A 26,685-nucleotide genomic window follows, 5' to 3' on the forward strand; every position below is an offset into this window, starting at 1 on the left:
TAGTATTTTCATTAAATTTTTGTTAGTTAAAATCAAATTCCAAATATCTTTCATTGACTATAATAATGGACAAATGTTTTCTCCATTCACATTTTCCTACATATACTCACAACAAAATCCATTCTTTTTTTACATATACTGATAACCACGTCAATTTTTTCTACATATGCTAATAACTATTCCAATTTTTATACATATACAAATAACTATAGCCATTTTTACATGCATTGATAACCATTTGTAAACATAGTGTGTCTTTCTATGTTGTGATGTTACACTATTGTTTCAGAAAAAGGGTGAAGGTTTAGTACCATTAAAACGTTTAAACCCGCTGCATTTGTTTGCACCTGTCCTAAATCAGGAATCTGATGTTCAGTAGTTGTCGTTTGTTGATGTGGTTCATAAGTGTTTCTCGTTTCTCGTTTTTTATATAGATTAGAACGTTGGTTTTCCCGTTTGAATGGTTTTACACTAGTAATCTTTGGGGCCCTTTATAGCTTACTGTTCGGTGTGAGCCAAGGCTCCGTGTTGAAGGCCGTACTTTTACCTATAATGGTTTACTTTTACAAATTTTGGAGAGTTGTCTCATTGGCACTCATACCACATCTTCTTATATTTATATACTGAGAACCACGTCACTTTTTCCATATATACTGCATTCCATACCCATATTTCTACATTTACAGAGTATTGATAAATAAAGGCAACAGTAGTATACCGCTGTTCACCGATAAACACACTTTTTATTTATCTATTCCAAAAACTACACCCCATGTGTCTTCGTATACTAATAGCTACATGAATTTACATACACAAACTGATAATCTCACCCATGTTTCTACATATACTAATTACCATATCGTAATTCATACATATACTGATATTAACACTCATTTTTCTATATAGGCAAGTTATTTTAATAACTATTTTATGCAGACGAAGGAAACCCTTAATTTGTTTGAAAATTTACATTTTCCTAACTTTTTTGGAAACCCTGCATTTGGATCTTTTTGCTGGATGACCATTGGTCAGTTTCTACACAATGTATCTTATTACATTTTTCTGCTGATCTGCAGATCGATATTTTGTAAACAAGATTTTTATTTGGGGTTTTATAAATTTCCTCTCCCTCCCTCCATCCCCTTTCACCACCTTAAGCTCTTTTTGTTTATTTTTTAATGTTTGTTAGACGTTCATCTATACTTTTTGCCCATTACAAATGTATTTTTGTAGATGTACCAATTTTAGGTTGTGATCATCTTCATTTCTGAATGCTTGTGTTGCAGGTGTTATTATGCACTTAGCATTTCAATATTTTTATATGGCTTAGTTGACCCCTTCCTAGGCCAAGCTATTGTATTCTGCATTATTGTGTTTTTCATTCATTATTATCTTGTTGTACAAATGTATATGTACAATGCATATATTGTTTATCTTTATATGAGAAAAAAATGTACTATAAATAAGTAAAAATTTCGTAATTTACCTTCTTGTTTCTCTTTTCATTTATGAATTGCACAATATAATGTAAAATACATAAGCTACTTGCTGACTCATAGAAGTTAATGTTGAACCTCTGGGGTTTGTTTGGGTTGTACGAGGAAAGCATAAATACCAATAACTACAGTAATTTTCCCTTTATATACCAATAACTACACTCTACAGTGATTTTTGTATTTATAACAATAACCACATTCATTTACATACATATACTGATAAATATACCTATTTTTCTATATACTGATAACCATTCGGATTGTTCTACAAATAATGACGACATAATTTTTCTACATATGGTGATAACCACACCCATTTTTCTACATTCTAATAACCATACCCATCTTTCAAAGCATAGTAAGCATCTTTCACTGCCTTCACTATACCAAACACGGACTCATAAGCAGCAATGAATGGTTGCGCAATGTTATTCAACATACTGAAAGGGTCTAATACTTCGTCAACAGTCGATCTTAATCGTGAAACCACGTCCCTTCTCATTGTTTGCTTAAATTGTAATGTTATTAGAATTATTTCACAATTTCTACCTATTTCAAGTTCTTTTCAACAGTTTATTTTACATAGTTCATCAAAATTATAGAATATGAAGCAGCAACATTCTGTTTATCCTAAAAGAAATGTTCCTAGCATGACTTTAAAAAAGCAATAAACAACTGAAGATCAATGAAATCATATATCAAATTTCTAGAGATATAATACCCTACAAAGAAACATGGACACGAATCTGCTTTCGATTTTTTATATTTAGATTCATCATCTATTTCAGAAATTTATCAATTTTTTTTAAATAAAATTTATCGATATTCAATAAAAAATCTTTGAAAATTATACCACATGAATACCTTCTAAACGCTAAAACAAGTTTGTACAAACCGTGGTGAATTTTCCTTTAGTAAGCTGGTAAACTGAGTCTTCACTTTCAATGAACGTTTCTTGCATCCATTCTGTAGCTTCATTCTCCAACACATTTTTCACCGAATCATGTAGTCCTTTTACTTCTTCAAAATATTTACTTAAATCAAACCATTCTGGAGGATCTCCTAAACAATCATTCAGAAGATTAAAAATAAACAAACTTCGTTTAGAAGATCTAAATTGGAAGCTTCAAGTAAAATCTCTAAACCATACGGTCTGTCTAAACCAACCTTGGCTGATATATATGTTCTTTTATGAAAAAAACTAGGTATTATGTAATGAAAATCAAGGCGGCCTTACGGATTATGTACATTGTACCATTTTGCTGTTTTAAGTGCCAGTCTGTCTAAGAATCATGCAAATTCGTAAATTTCTAAAACATGACCTATTTTGAATATTCCTCACATGTATGAAATATAATACCTTAAGTCAGTCAAAATAGAAATGTATCATTAAATTTTTGAAAATTGCTTGCAGTATTATGTATTGGCACTTCGAAGTTTTATATGTTTACTATATATCCTATGTAAATTCAGCCAATTTCAATTTCAAACGATTTTTATTACCAGAACTGCACAATCACAATGATTGCAAAAATGGATACTGTAAAAATATCAATTTCAGACGTAAGCTTCCGTCTCGTGTTTTTTTTTTTTTTTTTTTTTTTTTTTTCTATTTTGTCGGATTGTCAAAATTCCTTTCCCAAGATTCTGTTGTTTTTTCCATGCTAGAACAAAATTTACAGAGTAATTTCCCATAGCAGAACTCTAATCTAAACAATATGGATATCATGCATGTTGTCAGACAATGCAGAAAGTAGTTTTTTAACCTTTTTCTTGCGATGAATGTGGTTATTCACAGTAATTTAAGGATTAAAAAGACAACACCCTTATTGGACAATGAAGTAAAATTGTTGATAACTACTTAGCAAATCTATGATTAACATATGCAAAATCAAGTCGGAGGGACATTTGACCTTTTCTGTGTTGGGATCTTTTCTAACTTACAATCGTACTTCGTTTGTTTAGACACCATTACAACTTAGGGATATGCTTGAGAAGAAAGGTTTGGTCTGCACAACCGTCTCACAAGAGAAGACCAAAGCCAGACAGAGCAGCTACCATCCAAATGACCAGGGCCTTTTCTTGGGTGTACGGAAACATTGTGCCAATTAGACCATGTACACCATTTATATATAATCGAAGGTTAGTGTAAACATTTAATATCATATTCATTTGGAATACACTATCCTCCCTCCTCCCTTATTTTATTGTGAAATTAAAAATGATTCAACATGAATATAAAAAAGGGGGGCTCATATTTTGTAAATCCGGGTCCGTTCGCCCTGATTCACATTTGCACTAATTCATTTTCTTCTTTGGTCCAATCGCTCTAGTACCTGTTATCGTTAAGTGGGTTAATCGGGCAACTATTGGCTAACAATAACAAAGTCGTCTAGCATGTATCGATCTCTATTCAAACTATAATATCAATACGTCACACTTACATGATTTAGGTGACGTTACAATGAATAGCGGCAGCGAGAACGTTATGTTTATGCGTTACTTCCAACATACTGCGGGCCGCAAATAAATTGATTTACAACAAATAAAAGTGAAATAAAAGTAACTTGTCGTAGCTGAGTTACTTGCCACCTAGTTGAACCGTGTTGTCTTCTAAGATTTATTCGTTAATCGCTTATTTTGGTCAGTAATTAAGAATCACGATAACTAATGAATGCAACTATTTCTAATTTTTTTTTTTGGGGGGTTTTTTTTTTTGTTTTCGAAAATTGTTATATGTTCAATTTTACCTACATATTTTTAATTATATGCCAAACTGGTTATTTGACCAGATTTTGTGTGGTTCACTTCATATACTGCACATGGAAATGGGATAGCCCTAAACCAGTACATTCAGAGTATTAGATATATTGCCATGAATTTGATCCAACTTAATAAGAGCATACAAGTGCATAACACAATTTAAAGTAAGGAGATTTGGTATGATTTTCAATGCGATACATGTAAGTGTCAAAAAGAGTCCAAATTAGGCATATTTACATTTTGTTAGTAAATCCTAGTATAGGTCACTGCACGGCATTTAACAATGAGTTAAACCAATAATGTATAGGTTGCATTTCTGTAAATATTGACAGTGCAATTTCCCATAGGAACTCCTTTTACGGCTAAAACTGTACCACTTTTACTATGAAGTTTTGAAAGAAATCATATCCTAGAATGGAAAGTTCATATGCACTACAATTTTTTTCAAAGGTCAAAATATAGGGTTGTGCGGCATATTTTCAACGTTTATATGCCCCGAACTTCTAAGAGTTTAAACTAACACTAAATTTCTCAACTATATCTACCTTGACTGTAGGATTACCACAGATTTCAATATAAACAATATGCATATGTATATTTACTGGTAACATTCCCAAGTTGTGTCTCTATGAGATGAAACATAGAGAGCATAACTGAGAACCAGTATGTAAACAAAATTAATTATCTATGAATATTCTATATCTCCCCAAAAGAGGCGTGGTTTGAGAAACAGCTGTATTTACAAAGTTCAACCTATAGTCAGCTATAAATGACCCCAACCTGACAAAATGTGAAACAAATCAAACGAAAAAAAAAATTTTTGACAGACAGCAACGTACAACATTTATCATATAGCCTAGGTGGTCGTGTGGTCTAGTGCGGCGGATACAGTGCAGGCGATTTGGTGTCACGATATCTCAGTAGCATGAGTTCCAATCCCGGCGAGGGAAGAATAAAAAAAAACTTGCGAAAGCAAATTTACAGATCTAACATTGATGTTTAGACGAGTTGTATTTTTGTTTTCCATCTATTTATCGGTATTGTTACACAATCTTTTAGACTCATATAATTTTCCCTGTTTGTGTAGTATTGTCAATTTTGATGATCCAATACCTATTAAGTTTACTGGTTGGTAGGTTCTTATAGACTCTATATATATATATATATATATATATATATATATATATATATATGTACAAGTAACATATTTTAGGTTCATAAAGAAAAGAATGCAATCATGTGGTACACACTGAGTAACACGTGAATTTGTGTTTATTTTAATTGAACTTTATCAATTATGTATAAAAAATATATTATGATCAATCCTATAAATTAAGTTAATTCAAATATGATCATCAATGAGGTTAAACTATTTTAACCTGAAAAAAAAAACTTGGTAAAAGTTCAAAATGTTTCCTTTTGGCACTTCAGAACTTGATGTTACACAAAAAAATTTTTTTTTGAAACAAACAAAAGTTTTAGGCCCATATATACTTAACTGATTTTTTAGATTATCCTCGAAATCAAATAAAAATATAAAATTAAATTCTTATCAAATCGTTAAACAAAAATAAAGCAACACGATGGAAACTTATTAGAAATAGAAATTAGAAATCAGGGTACGTGAAAATTTTAAAGATAGCCAAGGATTTTGAATAGCCAGTTTTTAGTAAAGGGGGGGGGGGGGGTATAGTGAGAACCCATCTCAATATTTATAATGGCTTTACCTCGATTTTTATTAAAAACATCTTTAGGTAAAAAGAAGTATTACAAGTTGCTAGAGTTATAATATTTTTGTTTTTTTGTTTTTTTAATTATTGGCATGGAAGGAAGGAGTCTATTTTGGTATGATTTTTAGTTTGTTCATTTTGGACATTTTTTGGTTGATATGTAATACTTTCCTGGCAAAAATGGAAACAATTGACAACACTCTAATGTGAAAAACTTAAATAAATCATAATTACTCCATATATATGTATTCAGACTTTAATATTGAATAAATTTGTTACAATTTGTGTTTTAGTTTTGTTGCTATAGGGTAAACTATGTTGCTATGGTTACACATTATTTGGAAAAAAAACCCACCGAACTTTTATGAAATAATGCAAGTATGACTACTACTTGTTCCATATCAGGTAACACAATGTATGTGTTGTTCTGGTAATAGAAAATATTTGAACTTCATTTCTGGCCATTTTTGGCTTTTTTGGACATTATGGTCCCTAGAGACCATCTGTACCCCATTATTTCTAGATTGAAATAGAATTTCATCAAAACAGCTGTTCTTCAAGATTATTTGATAGTTGAAAAAGTTGCAGTACAATGGAGAAATACTAAATTTTATATAAACAGCAAATTTCATGAGTTTGAAAAAGTGGAAAACTGTGGGTTTTATGTTAACCTCCAATACTTGTTGCTTTGAAAAAATCCAATGACTCTGTTTCCATAGCAACCATATCTAATTGGTCTGAAAAATGTTTTTTTCTTTAAAATATGTAATTCAGATGATTTATGCAAGTTTTCATCAAAATCTGAGACATTCATGTTTTGGTCACTACCTGATCCTTAGGCAGACTAGCACTTTATGCTAAAGATATGAAAACGTTATAGAAAATCAAAATCCCCCTTGTTCTCTTACATTTGACAATTTCTTTATCAATCTATAGAGGATTACTGCATGCAATGCTACCAATTGCTTCCGTAAAACAAGTGTTTGAATATAGATATTTGTTAACACAAGTACAAATATTGACTTATTCAAGTATTCTTGCACTTAACTTTTGTGACTCAGCAAAAAGTTTGTTTTTTTATTGTAAAGAATGTTTAAGTTCTCTATTATGATAACACAAACGAGGTATATTTACATTTATGACTTTCAAAAGCCCTACCAATAATCAGGGTTTCTATAGCAGTTCTTGCTTAACTAGGCACTCCTGTCACGTTACAAGAATTTGTGTTGAAATCACATGACATTCATCATCCATCATTTAGATAGGATGAAAACTAAACCTTGATACAGGCACATGTTTCATACAACTTTCAGACAAATAAACAAGGAAAATATCGATTTTTTACACATAGTTTACAACTAACATGCGTGTTGTACACGCATTTTCAGTTGTTTACATACGATATTTTCATCATTTCATGAACACCCATTACATGTATTAACATACGAGCACACGAATTCTCGTACACTGTTGTAATTCTAAGATTTTTTTAGTTTTTATTTATTGGCTTTTGGTTCGAGATTTTTGGATTTTTTTCATTGATGACTACTTACATCAAGGTCGCGAATGGTTTCCCATTCCATTACTTATATTACCCTGGCTTCAGCTCCAAAGTTTTACCCAGTGCTTTGAAGAGATCGTATTCTTGACAGAAAGCTTAAGCGGAATTTTTTTTTTTTTACTTTTATAAATATTCGGAAATCAGAGTTTAACGCGAATAAAAGAAAGTGAGGATGCAAAAACAAAAACATTGATCGGCCCTTGATAAGAAAAAGATCATGAGCCCATTACATTTCTTTTCATTTTTGCACCCTCGTATCTTTTCTATATTTATACTTACCTCAGTTGTTTGTCAAAAGGGATAAAATTAGACATTTAAAATTAAAATTACTTGGAACTTGTTGTTTACAAGCAGTCAAACCATTATCAGCCTTTGATTTTATGTTTTTCCAAGCAAAGAAGTACGCAAACGTTTTTACACGCATTTTGTTTTAGCTTGTCATTTTATGTCATGATTTTTCATTGCCAGAGGTAGCAACTATGCTTTTAGATATTACCTTTCACAAAGTTACAAGCTTCCTGGATGGTATTTTTAGCTTCTATTAATGCCATAACAGACATAAATATCCTGTAAAAAAATGACAAAAGTAACAACCTTAGAGTACCAGTGTGCAAACATGGATTTGGAATTCAATAATATATGTTTGCTCTGTAAAATGAAGTATTGCGAATTCTTACTTTGTTATTTCAAAGGCTACCATTATAAATACCAATGAACATGATTAATTTCTTCAGAAAGATTTTTTTTCTTAGCTCTTGAGCAAGAATGACAGCAAAAGTGAAAAACAAACTTAAAAGAAGGTATACAAACTTAAAGTTGTAAAGTCCTTCTTCAATGCAAACGTTCGTTATCGTCTGGAAAGTCCATTTGAGATAGTTCAATTTTTTTCAAGAACAGAGAAAATTGTGCTGTTTTATTGAAAATTTATCCTCCAAAAAATTCATATCAGTACATGACATCTAAACCACAGATATATAACATAATTTTCTTTATTTTTGCTTTAGTTACAAAGTAGCTTATGTTCTAAAACAGATATTAACATACTGAACAGCTCCTTTTCCAATTTTTGCCAGTGCAGTCTTAGGATCTCTTACAATATTTCCAAATCCTTCAATGATTTCTTTCATAGATTCAAATATTTGACGCCCACTGTCTGGTATTGTTACTGTTATTGTTTGCATCAATTTCTTAAACATAAAAAATTATACACTTTTACATCATTTTATATGTTTATACAACATACAAGATAAATGTATACATAGTTTTGCATGAAAATCAATACTGAAAGGAATTGTATAGGGAATCATTCACAATTTTTTTATCAAATTTCGCTGAATTTGAATCTACAAATGATCGATAATTGATAAATTTCATTTTAGGTTCTCTCAAGTCTCACAACTAACAGTCAAATAAAATTAATGTAATTTGCAGATAGGTCATTGTCGTCGAGTCCTCTAAACCAATCTCTACTTCTTGTTAGTAGGACTAGATTTGGAAAAATTCTCTAGACCATCTTTTTGAAATAAACAGGACTGAAGTTACTAAGCATGTGTAAGTTATGTTAACAATAAATAAATCGATTGAAACGTAAATGAACAGTTGTTTAATTATGATTACGATAAGGTTTGATAATTAGAAGTTTATCATAAGTTATATAGAATATAAGTTAATTCATAGAAAACGTTGTCTTTTAATATCCACACAGATTTTAATGACAAGTTGAAATAGATATATTGACTGCGACAGGTTAAGGAGGTTATCATTTTTTTTGTTTGTGTCACATTAACGTAAAGGCAATATACTTCACTTTATTACTTACATTAAAAAATCCAAGTATATCACTTTTTACTGTGTTAAGAACATTTTGAACTTTTTCGACAAGATTCTTCACTGGTTTTATAAATGGTGGAAGCTGACTTTCATCTATAGATCCAATCTGATCAACCAACTTCCTTGCATTGGATCTTAAGTTTGCTATCTGCAAAGACAAATGGGATCAAATGGAGTGTACGGAATTCTTTTGACAGGTTGCTAGGTTGATATTTGATAGGCAGATAATTTACATGTTAAAAAAATTATCAACTGTTTTACTAGTTAACAGGTTAACAGTTGACGGAAAACATATGTGTTTATGTACACGGTACTGTAATAGGTTAAGTTTGGAAAATGTATATATTTTTACAGATTAATGATGTTGCATATTCTTTTAATTAAACGAAAATGTTATAATCATTGATCTTTCTGTTCTTGGGCCAGGCTTGTGTCATTTGACTCCTACTGCAATCGTTCATTGCAATAAGGATTCTTTTGGCCTTCATCTTTGATTTTCCATGGTTATAGGATAAAAATACTGTGACATTCCGCTTTCTGTCCGACGCTACAAGAATTGAGCGCCATTTCCTGAATGGAATTAAACAGAGCACTAAATTGGTTAAAAACCCTTATAGAACATCCCTATATTGCGAAATTAGGAGAGGAATAACAACATCATTAACGAACATAAATGTCATATAGACATAACGTTTTAAGAAAACAATATTAAGATATTGAATAAGAACTGAAAGCAAGAAAACACGCAAACAGAAGGATCATGTGCTATTTTCAAGGCATTCTTATATAATGAGCATATGGTACAAAGTTTTCATTACCACCTTATATAAATTAACAACCAAACATCTACAATGAATACCATTAACAGTTCTTAATTAAGATAAGTTTTAAATAAATATTTTTAGTAAAAATTGAAAAGGAATTGAACTTTAGCTTCAAAACAATGGAGTTTAATACAATGTTGATTTGTAAACGGTAGACCTGTCAATCCAATGTTTAAATATACTGTCCAGTAGACCTGTCAGCCTCAAGTTAAATACACTATCGAATTGTCTTCTGTCTTCCTGTCAGCCAATTATTGATATGTTAACTAGGCATATCAATACAGATGTTGAGTTGACAAATGATACATAAATCATAACAATTTTCCTGAAATACGTTACATGTCCTTCAACATCAATCCATTCAAGCTAATTCAGAATGAGATTTTTTGAATTTAATATATATGTTACACGTAATTTCTAAATTTCTAAATTTTGTAAAAAGACTTAAGTTTTAGCCATATTATAAAATGCCTAATCTTGACAGGCATTTTATACAATGCCTAAAAATACCTAGTCACTTTATAAAATGCCTACAATTCTAAAGCATATTTAATAAATTGCCTGTTCAGGTTCAGGCAAATTGGTTGGAATTAAATACATTGAAACAGATGAAAAAAATATCTGTAAGGGCAAAGAAAACAATGTTCATTAAAAAACAAATATTACTCTTATTGAATGAAGCCTGCAGGTAAATTTTTAAGGTTTTATTAGTAAAAATGTCTATAATAACTTCATAGATAAACTAGTTTGAGTATGCACTCACTCTTTATTTGAGAAGGTCAATTTATTATCTTCTCTTCATGGCAGAAGGGCAAATTGTTCTTACAACAGAACACAGATTTACAAACCAATTAATAGAAAACATATATCCCAATCAGAAGTGTGTTATATGGAACAAAGACAATTTATGAAACTATTTTGAACAAAATCAAGATTGGGATAAAAGAGCATTCTTAAATTTCTTTTGATAATTACCATAATGCAAAAGTTGATGGATTTCTGCTGTCAAGCGTTAAGATTGTTTTACAATTTTCATAACAAGCAGTTAATGAAAAAACTACAGGCTCTTAGGAGCCCGAATGGCTCACCTAAATAAATATGCAAAATAAAAATTGGATGCACTTACGGAATATTTTTAGCAAATGGTCAAGTCATATAAGGACATTAACACATGCATATACAGAGTAACTTGATTTTCTGCTAGATCTTGTCTAGCGAGTCTATTTTAATAGTTCTCCACAATGTCCGTACTGAAATGCATGAAGTATTTGCCACTGGACGTTTCGTATGCAACAATCAATTGACAAAGTATTAAGAATTATTATTTTAACTTCGTCTTTTTTTAGTCGTTCAAACCTAATGTTGAGGGATTTATTATTTGTTGTTTTTCTCTACCTGTTATAAATAAATGTTTCGTTATCGTGACCCTGTCCGGTCGTTTCTTTGAAGCTAATTGTATACGGCCACCCTTGAAAAAAGTTATAAATAGACAAATTTACACTACTATTAATTTGCGGATTTGATGTGCTACAATGCGGTGATGTAGAAAAATTGATAAAAAAACGACAGTCATTGACAGATCTGTTGTTGCATTATGCATATGCAGAGGAAATATACAGCATTGTAACAGAACACATTTGAACACTGGACATGGTGAGAAATAAAAATAAATGTTAAAAGTAGTCAACAGGAAGTATGCAAATGTGACAAGAGATGCTTTGAATTTGTTCAAAGAAATGTGCAAAGAATTTCAACTTAAATTAAAAGAAGAATGATTCTGAGGACACGAATGCTTCCGCTCAAGCTTTGCAATTTCTAAAGTTTAAAAGGGGTATAACTCGAAACGGTAAATGACTCCCTGCCCGGATTCTGACTCTACTTGCGTGTTTTAGTTTTCAGCATTGAATATGAGTTCATAAACCTAGGGTCAGATAAACCTAATTAAGAGAGTATAAACTGAAAAATTTGCAGCTGTCCATGTTATAAAGAGGCATAACTCTAGAACGGTAAGTGACTCACTGCCAAAATTCGAACTCTGTTTGTGAGTTTTGGTTCTTAGCACTATATACGAGTTTCATAAAAGGAAAATTGCAAGTAAAGGCCGTTGAATAGTAAGGACTGAAAGAGAGCGCAGGTTTACCTAGTCGATATGCAGTCAATCCGAGATGGTGAATTCAAATTAGAATATAGGGTTGAAATGTGTGCAGTTTGAGAAAAACAACAATCATCACTCCGGTATTAACATATCACCATACAAGGCCATGTTTGGCTTTGGTGCGAAGATAGGATTATCGTCACCATCACTACCGCAGTAGATTCTTTGGTCTTTAAAGTCTTAAGATAATTTGCTTCAGCATCTTGAAATATATGATAAGCCAGATGAGGTAAGCTCTGATAAGCAAGATGAGGTAAACTCTGATAAGCAAGATCAGGTAAGCTAGCCTAATACAGAGTTGAATCAATTGGAAACTCAGGAACAGAACTGGATATTCATTTGCGTGTTGCTAGTGAAAATCAATGTTTTAGAATGTTCATTGTTGGACTTGTGCACTGTACATACACACCTGACACTATAACTTGTCACCTGTGTTCAAATGAAGAGATAATAGCAAAGGAAAGAAGGCATGCATCAGACTCTATGCAAATAAGCTGTGATAGATTTTATCAGAAAGAGTTTCGACAGAGGTGGAAGTGGGAGCAAATGTGTTGATTCCAATTTCAATGTGTTCGCGGAAAAGGGAACAGCTTAACGTAATAGACGTTGGAAAAGAAGAGCACGTTTATAACCTAGAAATTAAAGACGGAATACTTAGCCGGCTTTTCAACAGAATTCAGTTTGAACTGTTTGATAATAATTTGATTCAATCTGTAAATTTTGACAATGAAATATCCTTAAGAAAAGTTGTCAGTAAAGTTTCTCTGTGTGATTGTCAGCTGCAGGGTTTCATAAAATGTGGTTGTAGCGCTAGTGGTAAGCTTGATATCAGAATAAGGAGATTTGGTATGATTGCCAATGAGACAACTTTCCACCAAAGCTTAAATGAAGTGGATGTAAGCAATTATAGGCAACCGTACAGCCTTCAACAATGAGAAAAACCCAGACCGTATAGTCGGCTATAAAAGGCCCCGACATGAAAAATATGAAACAATTCAATTGAGAAAACTAACGGCCTAATTTATAACAAAACGAATATAGTAACCTACAATTAATATTTCTTAATTGATTTATCACAGACCAAATCTCTCTTTGGTTCATATAGCGAATATTAATTAAGAAATTTATTTTCTTACCTTTAATGGAAGTTCTTCAAATACTCTAACAAAATTCTGGAAAACATTTTTTATTGATAGGGTTCCCTGGATTATTTTCTTGAAGAGGCTAATTGCAGATCTTATTGGGTCTACAATGTCAGTGATAATGGAACCAAATCCGCTCGCCCTTTTACCAACATTTTTCATGTCATTATCCTGGAAAAAAATCACAAGTAGTCATTAATTGGCATAGTAAGTAACTTCTGTTATCCCTTTTCAGTTAGTTAAGATTGAACAAAAAATAGAATTTATGTCAAAGACCTTTTTTGTGTAAACAAAATAAGGACACATAATACAAGTAATCTAAAATGAATCAATTCTGTCCATTGTTGAAGACTAAGTTTATATCTAAGCGTTTTTTGGTGTTAATTTTTTTGTCATTGTGTTGCAGTCTCATTGATGTATATCCAACATCTCCTTTTATTCATATAGTTCAAATTGTATTTACACTCACACACAATTTACCTAATTTTGTATTTTACCATTTAATGAATAGATTAAAAGTCAGTAGCACATAATTACTCTGACGTGTTACATCCTTTTTGGACTTGTGGCTGAGAGACGTCAGATGCAGTTCATAAAGGAAACATTGTAATTTCTGACCCAGAATTGGGACGGCAAGTTTCTGTCCCGAAATCGTTATACACGGCTATCATTCGGTATATCGATATAAATGATCTTGAAAAAATAAGTTACGGTGATCAGGCATTCCGAATGGATCTTGAATGATCTAGTGTCGCATCGTGAATTAATTAAATGCAACTCAATCCCAAGATCTGTCAAAATATCCGTTGTATTATCCAAACATGGAAAAAATCAGAAAAAAAATGAAGTATGTCTGTTAAAAACTACCTGGATGATACTGTGTACTAAGGAATAGGAAAATCTGCGGTACTTTTTTAAGAAAACACCAAAGGCGACACATTACTCTAAACAAATAATTTAAAAACAACCACGTTTAGGATTAATCATGGTCACATTCCAATAACTCATGATATATTTGAAACAAAATAGTTTATGTCACATACATTAGTACAGTAAAATGAAATTGATGTTTTCCTTCACAAAAATTAAGATAAATTGTTTTAAAAAATTCTTAATTTTAAATCAAAATTGATTATACAAGATCAAGCAACGCGTTATTTTGATGGCGAAAGTAGTGAGTGACCAAACCTGTTCAGGTTTTGCTTATTATTGAATACCGTACGGTGACATTTTGTTTCTTACATCTGGGTTATTTGGTATCTTTTGTGTAGTTTTACTATTGGCAATCATACCACATCTAACTTTTATATTAGTCATCAGAAAATTAGATTTTTTTTACTAATTGGTGTACTTTAACTGATCAATTCGGGTGACATCTTAGTAAGATCATACTTTTTTTGTCGTTGGTGTAATTGGTAATTGATTACCTCCTCATTTTCTACAAATCCTTAGAAAAAATCCAAACAACAAAAAATGCTTTAATTATATCCAAGTAGTATAATCGTGGTTACTCACAGAGGAAAGAAAAAATTACAACTTACATGTTAAAAGTTATTATTTGAATATATAAACACAAATTTTCCATGTTAAGAGGCAATCATACCTAGACATTCAAGACATATAAGATAATAATGCCAACAGGAGCCTAACTCGTCGAAACATTATTATCCTTGTATCTATAATGCTTAATGTATTTGCGAATGCACAAAGATAGAGGAGGTCTATAAGTCTTCCCTTAAAATACTTTGAATGTTTACGCATTGATCTATGTGGTAAAAATACGGACGTACGATCTTCGATTGTTGTTTGATCGATTCCCTAATTTTGTCTGTAAATTAATTGCTTGTAAATTAATTGCTTGTGTTTTATTCCCGATCGTAATTAGTCCGGATTCACTTGCCTGGTGATGCATGCACCCTGCACTAGTAATAAAAGTTAAAATTGTCTAACTCTATGAGAAAACCATATGTCTGGATAAAGTGATCCTGCAAACTGTCAACAATTTTACAGATCGAACTTAAAAAAATTCAGTTTGGCGAATCTAAAACAATAAAGCAGGACTCGTATCATTCATTGTTTCCACCACCACTATTTAGACTTTGCATAGCATTGAAATGTTTAAACACAACCATTTTAAACCAAGAGATATTTCGGGATATATGTTCTATGTACTTATAAAATTTCTTCATTGAAATTGTGCATGCTTTTTGACGGTCATTCCGTAAATGGCAGGCAAAGGATAACTTTTGACACCGGGAATCAATTCGAAATGGAAATAATATCTTTGTTTCAATTTTCGTTTACAATCATAAAACAAAACTTAGTGATTTTCATTTAATGAAAAGTCCTTGAAACTTGAATAAAGTTTGTTAAAATTGTAGTTTTTGTATCAAGAACTATTTTTATTGATTTATAGAAAAATTCACCATCGGAATCGTTTTGGAATTCAATATTATACCTAAATATCAATTGTTGTTTAAATCCTAGCACATACAGCATGTAAAGATAAAATCATATATTTTTTTTTAATTTGTAAAAAAATCTATTACCATTGTCCATTGAAATCCTAGCTCAAAAAGACATATCTTAAAAATTGAGTTTTTGATATAAACAAAAAGAAAGAGTTATTTCCAAAATTGACCAATCCTTTTCTTAACAAAACATAGCCGAGGATCTTCCTCGAATAGAAATAATTACTGCTTTTAGAAAAGATTGATATCGCATAAGGCAAAATTGACTTATAATACGATATAGACAGGACGGACAGACAGACAGACAGCCAGAAATTGCTATGAGTACCACGGACTAATTGTCGTTGTCTTTAAAAACCAGACCAAAGGCATACACTACCAAGAATTTACCAACGTTTTTTTGGTACATTTCTACCCTCGTACATATCAGTACTGTTCGGCGAGACTAAAAACTTGTAATGTTATACTTTCTATTAATTCAGTACTGTTTATTATTATACAAAAACTGTACAATTACTAATTCTATAAATTCAGTACTGATTTCGTCAGTACTGTTTCAGTACTGTTTCAGTACTGATTTTGTCAGTACTGTTTCAGTACTGATTTCGTCAGTACTTTTTCAGTACTGATTTCTTCAGTACTGTTTCATTATGATACTGATTAAGTCAGTACTGTATCTGTACGGAATATTTCATTACTGTTTTAAGTATATTCTTACTTTTTTTCAGTGCATGGATTAATGTGTTCATTTAAAAAGAGGTGTCATTTCTTTAAGTACGTAGCTGTGCACTTCAGTTTATTTATCTTACAATTGGTTACAATGTTTACATTTGAATGCATACAGTGATGCCAATTTGAAAATAAAAAGAACTGAAAAACTAATCAACTAAGTAATTATGTATCAATAGCAAAATTAAGGTATCGGTGGTCTTAGGTTGTTTTTTTACATTTGGGTTGGGTTAATTGTTCTCTTTGACACTTACCCCGTTTCCATCCTTTTTTATACTGTGACATGTTGATGATTTCGTTATGTTTTTTTATTTCTCTGATTTTTTGTTCTGATTTTGTTTTACTTTAGGTCCAGCTCTTCAACAGTTATTTTAGCTGTTTTTTTCAATATTTTGGCATTGTCAAATATGCATCTCATTCTGGTGCGGTCAATTGATATGGTTTATGTTTTTAGTAAGTTCTTATTAATATAGGTTTTATATTTGACAATATCATATTACATGTATCTGTGTCTTGCTTGGGTCAAATCAAAACGTATTTAACAAGACTTGAACATTGGAACTGGGTATATTCCTTTTGAGAAGATGGATGGTTGGATGTTTTGTCATCCAGTGGCAAGTTAAGTGCATAATCAGAACGAGGACTTGATACTCAGATATAAATAATGACACTATTTTGTACTAGACCAATATTACACTGAGCTGATTTTTTGACATGCTAGTTCACCACAAGGAGAGAATCTGCTAGAAGACATGTCATCCTAACTGGACAAGTACCTTCAGATTCAACAGTCTATGTTTTTTCTCCTTAAAAAAGTTTACGCTGTGTGCTGAGGGAATAATTATAATACAACCACTTTTCCAGTCCTAATTCTCATAAATACATTTCCGTTTATTTGCCCATGGTAAGGGAGCTACCATTTGATTTTTAGGGGGGGCTAGGATGAAAAATTTTGTCCTGCATTTTTTTTCTTAGTTGTAATCTGTCCTGCCTTTTTATTTTTCACTGTGTTCGGTCCTGCCTTTTTTTTAAGTTTATCCTGACATTTTTTTACCTAAATTGTCATCCTGAATTTTTTTTTTGCAAGTGTCTCATCCTGCCTTTTTTTTTTTACTCAAAACTCATATCCTGCCTATTCATTTCAAATTTCATCCTAGCCCCCCCCCCCCCCTTGTAATCTGTCTTATTAACCTTAGCTTCAAAGCACATTTAACTAAAAAATAAATGAAATTTTGTGTAAGAATTAATAGGTATCCTGTTAACGGGAAGTTGAATGGGTGAATTTTAAACTGCATTACTCAGTAAAGCATGTTCACATGAGGACTGATGACTTTCAGGAAACTCTTGATTTGTAATTCCTCAGATAACTGTGATGGATTTGCATATTACAGACAGACATACAGAGGTTAAAAAAGTATCAAAATCTAAAGACCGATTTCCAACAGAATGATTTTAAAATGTCTCAAGGATGTCATTTGGTACATAAATTAACCTTTTGGATTTTTTAGCATAAATTCCCACAAAAAGACCTTCTCCTTTCATGAAAAATGACTTAATCAAATATACCTCACATTACAAATTACATAAATTATTACAAGTTACATGGATTTGAGTTAATTTTTGAAGATATTTCAATACTAGTACTAAAAAACATGATTATTAATTTTCCATTATTCCTGACAATTGTGGTCAGGTGGCTATGTATGTATGTATGTACGTAGATCCCTCCGTTTACGGAGCACCCATCGAGAGCTGCGACTGTACAGTGGAATCCGTGTAGTGACACATTTGTTGACCATTAAAATACATGCTCTGCTCATCAACATTGATTTTTTTGTTAACTGAATAAAACAAGATGAAGATCTCAAATGTTTAACTTTCTCTTTTTATCTACTGCATTCACTTCCATTGCAAGTACAATAAACAGTAATCTTAAGAATGAACAGCATGATACAGTTACAACATGTAAAATTTCTGTCTCTCAATTTGATGTTTTCAATCACTGTTTCATAATTCTGCTTCAATGTTATTTTGCACTGCTCTTCCAATGCATGTGATATCACATATCTTCGCCAACTTGTTTCTGAAAAATAAAAGGTTGATTATAACACTGTCATATTTCAATGTTATCATGTTTGTTAAAGTCCAATAATAAGGTCAACTATAGGTCAACCATAACATAATATGTATTGTGTACATGCATTGCTAAAGGTGGTATTACGTAAATAAAGGTTCATATTATCATGGAGAAAAATGAAAAAAGAATGGAATAATGTATGGGTTACCTACTTGAAAACTGATCTAATACGATTGGGAGAAAAATTTAAGCGCCCCAAGTCTGGGTTGGCAAATTTCCATGTTTTCAATATAGGCTGCACTCTGACATTCTGAAATTGTTTTGTTATAAATTATGCCGTTAACTTTTCTAAATTGAATTGTTTCATATTTTTCATGTCTTCGTCTTTTGTAGCCGACTATACGGTATGGGTTTTCTCATTGTTGAAGGCTGCACATATATGATTGTTAATATCCACTTCATCTGAAATTTGGTGGGTAGTTGTCTCATTGGCAAGCATACAACATTTCATTATTTTATACAGCAGTTTAAAAATTTTTAAAAAGTATTCTTGTTGTTGAATTTTTCATTATTTGTAACAGTGGCAATTCTGATTAAATTATCATTTCAATCTGTAATCCAGTTTCAGAGAAGGAGATCTTTGTTTAGATTTCCTTTAGGTTCATATGTTAAACTATGTCCTGATGTGACACTCATCTTTGGATCGGCACCAAAACAAAACATAATCTGATTATTCGAGCACAATATCAATGCAATCTGTCAAACAGTTAACTGAGAGGTTTTGTGTACGGATATGTACTTCCCATAGGATTCTTTGTTAACCATATTGACATCTTCCAATTGTTGAATGCTGCTCTCTATTCTTTTGAATTAATCGTTGTTGGTTTGTTGTCTCATGAGCGCACTACAACATTTCATGTAATTGAAATAAAATGATACGGACAAACTGAAAAAACTTACCTAAAAAAATCCTAATTTCTTACCAGTTCTATCTCGATCTCATATATTATCTGTGCATTACAGTTTTTAGTTGTTGATCTATGCCTTTATTTTCCTCATAGACTTATTCTTTTTGTTCTGGTGGGATCCATTTTTGGAAACCTATAACAATAGATACTGCATCAAATATTTTGCATCAATTTGTAAAAAGTTGTTATTCCCAACATGCTTTTTATGGTATTATTTATGAACCTAATACTTTATAAATTGTCATTTGAAAAAGTACATCATGAGAGAAAGATTGTATCGAAGTGTTACAAAGTTCTGTCAAGTGGTTCATGAGCAATTGATGACACATGGGACATATGGACAAAAGGACAGACTCCCCCATCATTAAAAACATGTACCATACCCTTTAGCAGGTGGGTTAAGTCGCCACATACACGAACAGGAATAAAAGTGCCTTTCCTAATTCAGGAATCTTTGGGAAATAGTGGTCAATTGAAATATTATAACACATTTATATAACAAGAGTGTCCACGCTGAAATGTCGTGCCTGCTTTACTGACCATGCACTATTTCTTTTGAAAGTTTAATGCATAAAAGTACCACAGAAACTTGACATGTTCAATGATCCATGACAATGAAATAAGAGTCTGTCAAATTATGACAGTCAATTCTATAATCATAGATAGGACAGTCCATATATCACGATAATGACCAGTTTTTCAATAACTATTATATAATTAAATTGTTTTGAACATGCATGTAATATTTGCCACTGGACATTAAGCACATTTTGAATACATGTATTGTAAGTACTTTATGAATATGTTAGTATTTTTGAGGACTCTCACTGACTCAGTAGGATTATTTTTATATAATGGGTTTATCCTCTTGAAATAAAGATTATTTATACGAAATTTTGTTCAATAATTATGTGTCGGTTCATTGGGTCGTCGGACTTTTGGGGTGTCGGACTAATGGAGCCTTGAACCGACATAAATTCAATCATTGACCAATAAAAAAAAATATATTTCTACAAAGTGTATGTACATGATCTCTTCATATAAATTTCACATGCAGTTTCCCTTGTAGTATGAAAACCAGGACAAGACCGGTTCAAACAGGAAGATTAAGAAAGCAAAGAAAACTGTGCACTTTATAAAAGGGTCTGGATGGGGTTTCTTCATTTCTGTATTCTTTAATATTTTATACCATTTTCACTATTTATTATAAATTTTGCCTGATATTCTCTTTTCTTTATATTTAAGCACCACATTATTCTCTATTCTTCATGGCTACTTCATAAAGACAACAAAGGGACTGATATGAAAGCCTGCCATTCTAAAGTTGCATTAAATCCGTGAAAAAAGAAGGGACATTGGATAATTGTCTGTTTTCTGTTTCTTGGTCTTTTCTCACTTGCCGTTGGAGGCAAAATTTATGTCTCTTTAGTTTGTATCTTATTATAAAAGAATATAGGTGAAAAATATAATCCCGCTAACATGTTTAACACCGCCACATTCTGTATGTATGTGACTGTCCCAAGTCAGGAGCCTGTAATTCAGTGGTTGTCGTTTGTTGGTGTGTTACATATTTGTTTTTTGTTCATTTTTTTTTGTACATAAATTAGGCTGTTAGTTTTTACATTTGTCATTTCGGGGCCTTTTATAGCTGACTATGCGGTATGGGCTTTGATCATTGTTGATGGCCGTACGGTGACCTATAGTTGTTAATTTCTGTGTCATTTGGTCTCTTGTGTAGAGTTGTTTCATTGGCAATCATACCACATCTTCTTTTTTATAAACAAATATATGCAAGTCTAACGTTCTGTTACCCCTTATGGAACCCGTTTGAACTAAATTCCAAAGGAAAGACATTTTTTGACATAATAATTTTTTTGTCTTACACATAAATGTCAACATGCATGTGAACCAAATGTACACACTTTATTGTTTGTTTGAAAAGACAATTTGGGTGAATACAGTTGTGAATTTGACTGCATACGTCTGACGTTAACGGAAATAAAAAGGTAGACTCTAAGGTAATTTTATACTGTAACTTTATGTGCTAAACCGTTATATAATCCAGATGACACTGAGGAAAAAATCATTCATTGATATTGTTAATATTCTATTCTTTTCGTTTTTTTTGGATGTATTTTTCTTAATAATTACATGCATGAAGTGTGTATTTATGTTCAGAAAAATTATTAGAGTGAGGTGCACATATTCGCCAGGGACACAATTTCGCCGTTTAAATATGATTTTGAGGTGTAAAAACTTTAAAGGATGGATGAAATGGAAGAAATATGCCGGTAAACTATATTTTTATAACAAATATGATTATTTTTTAAACTAAGACAAAATTTTTGCACTTACCGCAAAGGACCAAAAAAACGGACAACGTTTTGATAAATATTGTTTTAAGCTGCAGTTATGTGGTTTCAAATAGATGTGTAAAAATGACGAATATGTGTCCCCCTTTGACAAAACATCAGGAAATTTTAAATTGCCTTTAATCTATCTTTTCAGATGAATTTTTTTCAAAGAAACACGTTTTCAAGCTAAGAATATTTTTCTTTTGATGTTATCTTCATATAGAAATATCAGTATACTTCAAAAACATAAAGACCAGTCACCTGAACATAAACTGCAGAAAAAATGGAAAATTATGGCGAAAATGAGCACCCCACTCTATTGACTTAGCACTAAAAAAGTGCATTGAAATAGGATCAAATAGGCCTAGTTTTTTGTCGAAATAGAAGACAAAATATAAGAAATTATATCAGGATGTTCACAAAAAAAAACGAGTAAAAGTATGATTTCTTAAGTTTGTAAAACTTACATGAACAATAGCAATTCGTAGACGATTCGAAAAGGACCCTCCATCTCTGACTTGTCGTGGAAATCGCCTGTTTCTATAACTTTAAGACTTTTTGCAAGTGGCTTGTAGAACAATATTTTCTCTGCTGTAGTCTCAAAATCTTGCCGCCGTCTTGTTTAGTTTTTTTCTAGCTTTGTCCCGCCAAAAGCATATTGACGTTTCATATCTGTGACGTTGCAAAACTTTTGCCTCTCTGTAGAACAGTGCTTTCCCGCCGTCCATAATTTTTCCCGCGTCAATGGAGCCGTAATTATGAAAAGCGATGTAAAAGTAATTTTATGAAAACTATTGCTCTAAGATTGTTATAAACGATGTTTTTAATACAACATTATTTAAAAATACAACTTTTAACCTTGAAATATAGTTTTTTTTTAGGGAGCTACCATTTGATTTTTATGGGGGGGGGGGGGGGGGGGTTTTGGGGCTAGGATGAAAAATTTTGTTCTGCATTTTTTTTTTTTAGTTGTAATCTCTGTCCTGCATTTTTATTTTTCACTCTATTAGGTCCTGCCTTTTTTTTTAAGTTTATCCTGACTTTTTTTTACCTAAATTGTCATCCTGACTTTTTTTTTTTGCAAGTGTCTCATCCTGACTTTTTTTTACTCAAAACTCCTGTCCTGCCTATTTATTTCAAATTTCATCCTAGACCCCCATAAAAATCAAATGGTAGCTCCCTTATTTAACATCCCCATTTCGAATGAAAATAAATATTTTTTAGATTAATGCTTCAATGATGAAACGGGAATAAAATGTATTGAAATATCGTATGGCAGTACAAGTATATCGGGTAACATTTGTGTACTTTTACAAAAAAAATCTTCACTGAGAAATCAATCGCGGCATTTGAGTCCCAAAGAAATTTTCCAGTTCTCTAAAATAAAGCGTGTATTGTGTATATTAATATTTCGCGTAATCAAGTATAACAGTTACCTTTTCTATGATTATTTATTAGGAATGCGATTATTATATGAGATATTCTGATTGAAAGATGTATGGAAAAAAACTGACGTTTAACAAATTTCTCGAAAGTACTAGTATGCAACATTTTACATGAAAATGACGAACTAGATAATTAGTAAACACGTTAAATAAGTTGGTATTACAGTACTAACAAGCTTATGATCCTGTATCATTATTTGACATCCGTTTTAAGTATACAAATAATGCATTTAATTCAGTTTGCTTCATGACCTTCATTCCCGCCAAAATCGTCCTTTTGGCGCCGTCTTTTGACATTGTCAGTGCTCCTCAGTATTGTGACGTTACTATGGACCTTTGACGTTCTACACAATCAACAAGATTTGTGTGTAGAAGCCATAAAAGAGGGACGAAAGATACCAGAGGGACAGTCAAACTCATAGATCGAAAACAAACTGACAACGCCATGGCCAAAAATAAAAAGACAAACAGACAAATAATAGTACAGATGACACAACATAGAAAACTAAAGACTAAGCAACACGAACCCCACCAAAAACTGGGGGTGATCTCAGGTGCTCCGGAAGGGTAAGCAGATCCTGCTCCACATGTGGCACCCGTCGTGTTGCTTATGTTATTACAAATCCGGTAAATAGTCTAATTCGGTAAGTCACATTCGTGAAAAGGGAAGGGTATTGTAGTTACGACATAAATGTCCCTTTGGCAGCAAGAGGTTTAACCCTCTTGCTGCCGAGTTTTTTTCTTGCTTTGTCGCGCCAAAAGCATCTTGACGTTTCATATCTGTGACGTTGCAAAACTTGTGCCTCTCTGTAGAACAGTGCTTTCCCGCCGTCCATAATTTTTCCCGCGTCAATGTAGCCGTAATTATGAAGAGCGATGTAAAAGTAATTTTATGAAAACTATTGCTCTAAGATTGTTATAAACGATGTTTTTAATACAATATTATTTAAAAATACAACTTTTAACCTTGAAATGTAGTTTTTTTTATCTTTTTTGTCTTTAAAAAAAAAATGAAAATAATATACCCATTGCTACTAGCTTTATAAGTGCTTTTTTTTTATCTTTGTCAAGTGAAATGCATAACTGATTCTTAACCACCTCTAAAATACTAAAATATATTTATCCTTGTTATCCGATTAGCTTAGTAAACCTTGTTATAATTGATAAATACCGTAAAAAAATCTCTCAAATAATCATATAAACAAAACAACGGCCCCCAATAAAAATAAAAACAAAAACAATGCGTGTACAAATAAAAATAAATAAAAACTCCGAGCAGCGGATTCTATGAACTACTTCTTGTTGTAACGTATCAAACGTTTCATATTAAAATTTTCATTCCAAGCCTTGTTTCGGTAGGCGAGAAAATAATTTTTATACTAGACATAACTATCCATATTCATTTTGTTTATTTTTTAATCATGTTTATTATTATTTTGTTGACCACTTATTCCTCAAAATTTTAGAGAAATGTTTGAAAATACGAATTAAAAAAAAAAACAGAAAAACGAGGGAAGAAATTCTCTAAAATTAATTTCTATTGTCTGTAAGCATGGTATTACAATATTGCCTACGTTTATGTGATTGGATTTCATGACGTCATTCATTGTTTACAAACGTTATTTTTGCACTCGCACTGACATTTCAACAAGTCAACAGTTCAAACTTCTTCTGGACAAAAGGTATGGTATATATTGAATATTTTAAAATTGAGAAAATTGTCGCATGGCTAATTTAAAACACATATCCTAAGTAGGAGAATACGCGTTACACATTGGCGGATCTAGGGGGTCCGGGTGTTGGAACCCCCCCTTTTATGGGACGATCAATGAATTTGAATTGGGACATATAGTTGGAACCCCGCCCCTAACCTTTTATCCAGTGTTGGGAAACCTCTTTTAAAAAATGGATGGATCCGCCCCTGGTTACAGAACTTTCTGTAAATGCCAAAATTAATGCCATGGCATTTGTAAAATATGAATGGAGACGCTAAATCGTGGGTTGTTTTGAATATTCATATTATTACTACTTGACCAAACGTTATGAAATAATATCAATCAATACTTGATATTTGAGAATGATAAATCCTGAATGTTTCTGAACGTATGATAAGGAAAAGGGGGGTGGGCATCGGCGGATCCAGGGGGAGGGGTCCGAGGGTTGGAACCCCCTTTTTTTTTGGCGATTAATGCATTTGAAAGGAAAAATAAATTTGGGAACCCTATCTCCTGATTTGGATCCCCTTTTTAAAAATTGCTGGATCCGACCGACACATGCTCATTTCCTCAAATCCTGTGTTTTTGCCACACAGTATTTTTTTCCGAGGGTGGTAAAGGGTTATTTTCGTGCAACGTTTTCGACCTTTTTATTTCACGTGTTTTCGTGTTTTGAGGTTTTATTTCTCGTTTTCTCGTGTTAGGTTCGATGTGCGTGCTTCGTGTTTTTTCTTATTTATTTTCCGTGTTTCGTGTTGGTACTCTAAATTTCTCGTGCTTGTCCCACATTTGATTAAAAAGTAAACCAGGACTAAATTCAAAGTCAGTCAGAGATTGTTTTGAATTATGTGTTCCCAGAATATTAATTGATCAAATTACTATGAATATTTTTTTTTTCAAATTAGATACTAGTGGACGCTAAGAGTTGACCGCAGGGTCTTTATGTCAATTAATAATGACTGCATGATCTTCAAGAACGGCTGAGTAATAACTTCTAGTACTTTTTCCTTAATATTTACGATTGTTTTTCTCGTGCTTCGTTTTTCCCGATTTTAATTTTCCGTGCAACGTTTTTGCGATTTTTATTTCACGTGTTTCCGTGTTCAGAGCCCCCTTTACCACCCTCTTTTCCCACTTCCCACTTCTTTCTCATCTGTCCCGATCCCACTTGTTCCTATTTTGACGGGGTTTTTTTACCGCTTCATTTATTTGTGATACATTTTGATATTAGTCCACCATTGTCCCAGGTGCCAACAAACTTATATAATCCCGCCACATTGACTGCTATATATTGTTTATTATTTTTCTCGTTTGAAATAATTTAATTTTGGATGTAACGCGTCTTCTGATTGGCTGACGTTGTTTTGTTTATCAGCTCATAGACATAATTTTGTCATGTGACCGTGACGTCATCAACGTTTTTTC

General features: G+C 32.0%; 1 protein-coding gene across 1 annotated transcript in view; it reads right to left on the bottom strand.

Moving 5' to 3' along the window:
• The window catches only part of LOC127706626 (uncharacterized), a 143,206-nt gene that overhangs the window by 53,950 nt on the left and 62,571 nt on the right, over positions 1-26,685 (bottom strand). Inside the window, exons 18-23 of the mRNA XM_052211283.1 lie at positions 13,496-13,672; positions 9,370-9,528; positions 8,595-8,737; positions 8,047-8,117; positions 2,392-2,558; positions 1,838-2,004 (exon numbers count right to left, since the gene is read on the bottom strand). Of these exons, the coding sequence (XP_052067243.1) occupies positions 1,838-2,004; positions 2,392-2,558; positions 8,047-8,117; positions 8,595-8,737; positions 9,370-9,528; positions 13,496-13,672 (884 nt within the window). The remainder of the gene's footprint in view (positions 1-1,837; positions 2,005-2,391; positions 2,559-8,046; positions 8,118-8,594; positions 8,738-9,369; positions 9,529-13,495; positions 13,673-26,685) is intronic.

Source organism: Mytilus californianus, unplaced genomic scaffold (assembly GCF_021869535.1).
Source record: "Mytilus californianus isolate M0D057914Y unplaced genomic scaffold, xbMytCali1.0.p SCAF_6, whole genome shotgun sequence".
Lineage (NCBI taxonomy): Eukaryota > Metazoa > Mollusca > Bivalvia > Mytilida > Mytilidae > Mytilus > Mytilus californianus.